The sequence below is a fragment of the Rosa rugosa genome, chromosome 5 (assembly GCF_958449725.1).
Source record: "Rosa rugosa chromosome 5, drRosRugo1.1, whole genome shotgun sequence".
NCBI classification, from domain to species: domain Eukaryota; kingdom Viridiplantae; phylum Streptophyta; class Magnoliopsida; order Rosales; family Rosaceae; genus Rosa; species Rosa rugosa.
Window position 1 is genome coordinate 16,211,033 of NC_084824.1, and position 6,000 is coordinate 16,217,032.

The following is a 6,000-nucleotide window of genomic DNA, read 5'->3' on the forward strand; positions in this document are numbered from 1 at the left end:
GGACACAATATGATAACAAAAATTATGCAAAAAATCACAAATTAATTTTAGTTTCACCTGGTCGACACTTAAATCGCTTATTTTAAAAATATTACTTTAGTTACTCATCTTAAACCTTGTCTTACACTTTGGTCATACCGTCTATTTTATCATTAAAAATCAGGATTTGTTGTAGGATAATAGAATTGTGTAGAAATAGTTGTGTGTATTATTGATAATAGGAGCCCTATATATAGGGAATTACAAAGTACCGTAAAGGTAATAGAGTCCAAACATAATTAGGGAATCTATAACTACTCCTATTACAACTCTACAACAAACCCTAGTTTGTAGAGGCACACATTATGTCGATATCCTTCAACACTCCCCCTTGTGCCGCTCAAACTTGGTGATGACGCTTTGATTGTTGCCTCGTTAAAAACCTTGCCAGGTAACAAAAACCCTGTGGGACAAAAATAACCCTGGTCGAAGGACAAAAAGAGCACAACACGTCCTTCACTCTTCGAGATCGAACATGTAGACATCATGCCTCCCCCTGATGTCAATATCTCCCCCTGATTGCTACAATCATGGGAGTTCGGATAACTTTCTCAATCCGATGCTCTTCACATGTTTCTCGAAGGTGGATTTTGGTAACGACTTAGTAAATAAGTCCGCTACATTATCCTCTGATTGGATATGGTTCACTTCAATATTTAGAAGTGCTTGTTGTCATTTTGATGGAGGGGATGAGGAGCACGGAAGGTGGCATTTTGCCTTGTGGGGTCCGATCCCACACTTCCGTCATCTCTTTTCTCTGTAGGGATAGAACAAGCCCATATCAATCGTACATCTCAAGTATTGAAAGATTGTTTTTATACCAGTCCAATGGCGTTGCGTTGGCGCATGGCTACATCTAGCCAACAAGTTCATAACAATTGAGGTGTCCGGTCTTGTATTGTGCTAAGTACAATAATGCGCCTATTGTACATGAGTAAGCATTCCTGCTATTAACACGTCTTCGTCATCATCCCTGGGACGAAACGGATCCATTTTAGGGCCAAGACTACGGACGACCATGGTGCATCTTTGACTTTATCAAAAATGTCTAAGCATCTATTGACACGGTATACAAAACCGTGTTCTCCCAAGGTCCTTCCCCTCAAACTCGGATTTCAGGTGTTCAGCGGTTTTCCTTAACTCACAAGGGTTCCAATTATGTTTATCAACATAAACCGCGACAATTGCAAATCCGGAACTTGTCATGGAAACGCGTGGGCATAGTTCATCATATCCCTTCCCAATCAAGTAGTCATTTTAGTGAGCATTTCAACCTCGTTGCAAATGCGCTCCGTGGTCTAGAGCCACTTGACTTGGGTAAACAAAGTCCACAAGAACCTTCATTATATTCCGTATCTAGATCCCCATAGAAATACGTAGTGACCACATTCGTAAGCTGCATGTTCAGTTATTTGGAAACTACCAAACTGACAAGGTAGTGGAGTGCAATGACATCCATTACGAGAGAATATGTCTTCTCGTAGTCGATTCCAGGGCGTTGTGAGAAACCTTGCGCCATAAGGCGAGATTGCCATCTCTTTCTCTCATCACGCTATCTAACGAAGACCTATTAATGTCAACAGGTTTTATGTTAGGAGGTGTTGGCATCTCAGGCCCGAAATCCTTCCTCTTCGTTAGTGAATCCAATTCAACCTGGATCGCATCTTTCCATTTAGGCCAATTTTCTCTACGTTGGCATTCTTCAACGGAGTAAGGTTCGATGTCATTGGTCTCAATAATTCCACGTCCTCATGTACACTAGTGTAGTTCGTAGAGATCTCTATATTCTCAGGAATTGGTTCTAACATTGAGGCGTCCCCCAACGATGTCTCTTGGACATAACCACAATCCAAAATATTCTCATGAGATGGATTTTGAGTATCAATGATCAATGGATCAAGTTGTGCCAAACTCGCTCTCTTCTTAGGAAGAGAATCCATCGAACCTATGGGTCTCCTACGCTCTCTAGCGGAACCCATGGCCTATGACGCCATTATGCCACCTTGTGGCGTCACCATATTACCATCCATGGTAGTGGTGCAGTACCCATCTTCTCTGGGTGGCACCATGTCCTCTTGTGGGGACATCAATCCTTGCAGGCATGTTTGCAGCAAGTATATGTGATCTCGTCACTTTTAGGGGATCAAGATGAGACATAGTGGGGACAGACCACGACAATTCCTGTCGTTCCTGTTGAACATTGACGTTCTAATCTCCCCCTAACGACGGGAAGACTGTCTCATCAAAGTGACAATTCGCAAATCCAGCGAAATAGAGATCGCCTGTCAAGGGTTCTACATAGCGGACTTACAGTTGGAGACTCATGTCCAACAAATATATATATATATATATATGCATTCGTTGCAATGACTCATGTTGATGCGCTGTGGCGGCGCAATTGGCACATGAATCGCACACTCAAATATGCATAAATACGAGATATTAGACTCGAACCCAGTCACTAGCTGTAACGCAAATAAAAGTTGAGTGGCTGCTATGAGTCGTAGACGAATTAGCATAGCTGCATGCGATATTGCATAACCCAAGCGGAAATATTGGTGCGCATTACCAATGTCCGGGCTACCATTGTAGTCGTTTAATGGTGGCTTTTCCGCGAGATCAATTGGGTGTGTACATGGGAATATGATACTTGATATCAATACCCAATGATATGCAATAGTCATCGAAAACTGTCGATGTAAACTCTCTAACATTATCAGGTCAAATTGACTGAATGGGATGATCTGGGTAGTGAGCCCGTAGCCATATGTTATGTGCTAGGAGTGTAGTATAAGCAGCATTACGAGTGGATAATGGCACAACACGTGACCAGCGTGTTTGCGTATCAACCAACACCATAAAACATCTATATGGTCCGCAAGTTGGTTGATCAAATCCATAGAATTCCCTTGGATTCTTTGTAAGAATGGAATTATTTCCTCAATCTCCTTTGCATAGGATGGTCTCAATCCTAAATAACAGGCTTTACAGAACGAAACATGGGCTTTATAATCAACCAATGAAGGTTTTGGTTAAGCCATAATGTCACAATAGACTTGAGAAGTAGAGAGAGGAGTTTATGGCGTCAATGCCATGTATTTGCCGCAGGGGGTAGGCGGCACTGGCCATGTATGGCCTGTCTTTGCACAATCATGACGCCATGAGGCGCATGTGCAGCTCCTCGAACCAATTCTTGGTTCTTACTTTTCTTCGTTCTGAAAATGGATGTCTGTGTAAAGTCTTTAATACACGGATCATCATGTCAAAGCCTATATGTGCCAAAATCCCATAAGTCGTCTCTCATGACATAGTTGGATTCAATAACTCAAATAGTGGTTGCATACAACCCACTAGAGCGACACATAAGTTTCTCTAATACTCGTTTACGTTCGTAGTCATTAGAGGTGATGCAAAGGAACTCTGTCCATTCTCATAATGTGTTTCCACATGAAAAACATTGGCTCTTATATAATAAAGTTCGAATTAATGTATGTCCAAGACATTAAGTAAAAGAATTGACACTTTATTAATAGCCAATGATTACATCAAAGTTTCCAAAGTCTAATCCAAAATAAAATCAAAGTAAGACACATTGTAGTCACTCTATCCGTTTGGTAACTCCAATCAAATATGACCAGGGAAGTAGAGAGAGATGTTGGTGGAGCGAGGCTCTCTTAAGTACCAATAATCTCAATGACTTTCCTAGACATCACATTTTATTGGGTCCGCCACATAAGAAAGAGTTAATACAATTGTCATTTATTGACTAAGGCAAATTGCCATTACAAAAGTTCTTGGAAAAATAAAAAGGACTAATCTAATCAAAGTCTGTTGCATCCATGTGCACTTCATCTTCAGCTTTGAAGTCCTCTATGGTGAGATTGACATCTCCACCATCTTCTTCTTCTTCTGCAAGGTACACTTCTTGCTCTCTCAGGTCCCTATATGCCCTGTATCTTGCAGCTAGTTCCTCACTTGCCTTGCATTGCTTGAACCAATGCTCAATTGATCCACATCGATGACACTCATCATTGCGGTTGCCTCCCTTTAATTGAGGTGCACGTTGTGCACGTTGTGGGCGTTCCCTAGGAGGGTTGGTGCCACCACCACGACCCATGGTACCTCCACCACGAGCCATGGCGCAACCACCATGACCACGACCACGACCATCTCCCCCACGTGTGACATTGCCACCACGTGTATCCGCACCAAACTTGCGGTTTCCTTCCTTATTAGGGCGGTTATATGGACCCATACGTCCTTCATGTCCCTCATTAGGGTTTCGCTCCTTGCGCCCTCTTTTGGGTGCATTATAATTCGCCTCATGAACGCTCTTAGTTCCAATGGGCCTTGAATTATAATTTCTCACGAGTATGTTATCATGTTTCTCAGCTACAGATATGATATTGATAAGCTGATGAAACCTCGTGATCCGTCCAGCATTAACCTCAGTACGGTATTGCTTTGATACCACAATGGCTGAGACGGGGAAGGTGGAGAGAGTTTTCTCAATTAGCTCTTGCTCTGTGACAGGTTGTCCACAGAATCGCAACATGGATTGTAAGCGAAGAGCCTCTGAATTATATTCAGCAACAGACTTGAAGTCAGCAAAGCGCAGATTGTTCCATTGAACTTTCAAGTCAGGGAGGAGGGAATCTTGGACATTGCCAAAACGCTCTTCTAGCGCTACCCATAGCTCTCTTGCATCCTTGATCGACATATACTCCAATCTGAGTGCTTTGTCCATATGACGTCGCATCAAGATAACTGCTTGAGCATTCTTTGCAGATGTTCTGATGAACACAAGATCCGGGTTAGGTGCCTGGATTATGGGTAATATTCCCTTTGAAGTGAGATGGTTCTCAACATCGGTTACCCAACTGTGGTAATCTGAGCCTGTTGAGTCAAGCATGGGAAAGTCGAGTCTAGGTTCATTCGACATCCTGAAAATAAGAAGAGAAAATATATTAGTTTCGGAGCTAAACTTCCACGAAAACTAAATAATAAGATTTCCGAGCTATGCTACCAAGAAATCAATTTCCAAGAATCTCTTTTGGATTAGACCAAACAATGATGTTTTAATATGGTCACAATTTGATGCTTACGGACGCTCTTAGTCCAAGCATTGTGAACGCTCTTAGTTCACACGAACACTCTTAGTTCGTTTAATTATGAACACTCTTAGTTCGTTAAGCGTGAATCCCCACAATTCCGCTTTGTTAAATATCAAACTCATTTGGCAACATATATTCCAATATTTGCAGAAAATAAAAGGAATTTAAATACAAGAAAGCAGCAACCTTAATTATAAAAACTTACGTGATTGTTCTTGGCTTGAAGACACGCGCGTGTTGATGCAGGCGTGTAGCTAAAATAAGATCGCTGGAATCTGGTCGGAAATGGCAGTTGGTGGGCTGCCCTTCTCCCTTCCCCTTTTTTTTTTTTTTCTTCTTTCTCCTTTTTTTTTTTCTTTCCGGGCCCAACCCTTTCCCTTTTTTGCTTTTTTTTTTTCGGGCCCAGCCCTTCTCTTTTTTTTATTATTTTTTTTTTTCGGTCTTCTTCTTCTTTCTTTCGTTCGTTCTTCTTCCTCCTAGGCTGCAGGCGGACTGGGCTGCTGCTGGTGGTGCAAATCGGAGGCGGTGCTGCTAGTGGGTCGCTGCTGCAGTTCGCTGGTGGTATGGGTGCAGGGAAGCAGCGTACTGGTGCTCGGGGTTGCGGGGCTGCTTAGCGGTGCTCGGGGTCGCAGCGTACTGCAGGGCTGCTGAGCGGGCTGCGGGGTCGCGGTAGGCTGGCAGGGACGTGCAGCAGGAGCAGCGCAGTGGCAGGGAGGCTGTGGTGTGCTGGCAGGGAGGCAGCAGCGCGCAGGAAGCAGTGCAGGCAGCAGGGGCTGCAGTGGGCTGCTGGGGTGAGGCTGGTGTGCTGAGCCGCAGGCGTCTGGGCGCGGGGGCGCTGGGGAGGAGG

The 6,000-nt window shown here is 43.6% G+C and overlaps 1 protein-coding gene across 1 annotated transcript; it reads right to left on the reverse strand.

Moving 5' to 3' along the window:
• Positions 1-185: 185 nt before the first annotated feature.
• Positions 186-5,993, reverse strand: LOC133708082 (uncharacterized). Its single transcript, XM_062133531.1, has 2 exons — positions 5,359-5,993; positions 186-4,982 (listed from the first exon to the last, which is right to left on the reverse strand). The coding sequence occupies exon 2, from the start codon at positions 4,979-4,981 to the stop codon at positions 3,857-3,859; it is 1,125 nt and encodes a 374-aa protein (XP_061989515.1). The 5' UTR covers position 4,982; positions 5,359-5,993; the 3' UTR covers positions 186-3,856.
• Positions 5,994-6,000: the final 7 nt, after the last annotated feature.

Excerpts from the sequence above, each read along its gene's own strand:
- LOC133708082 (XM_062133531.1), bottom strand. The coding sequence starts at position 4,981 with ATGTCGAATGAACCTAGACTCGACTTTCCCATGCTTGACTCAACAGGC.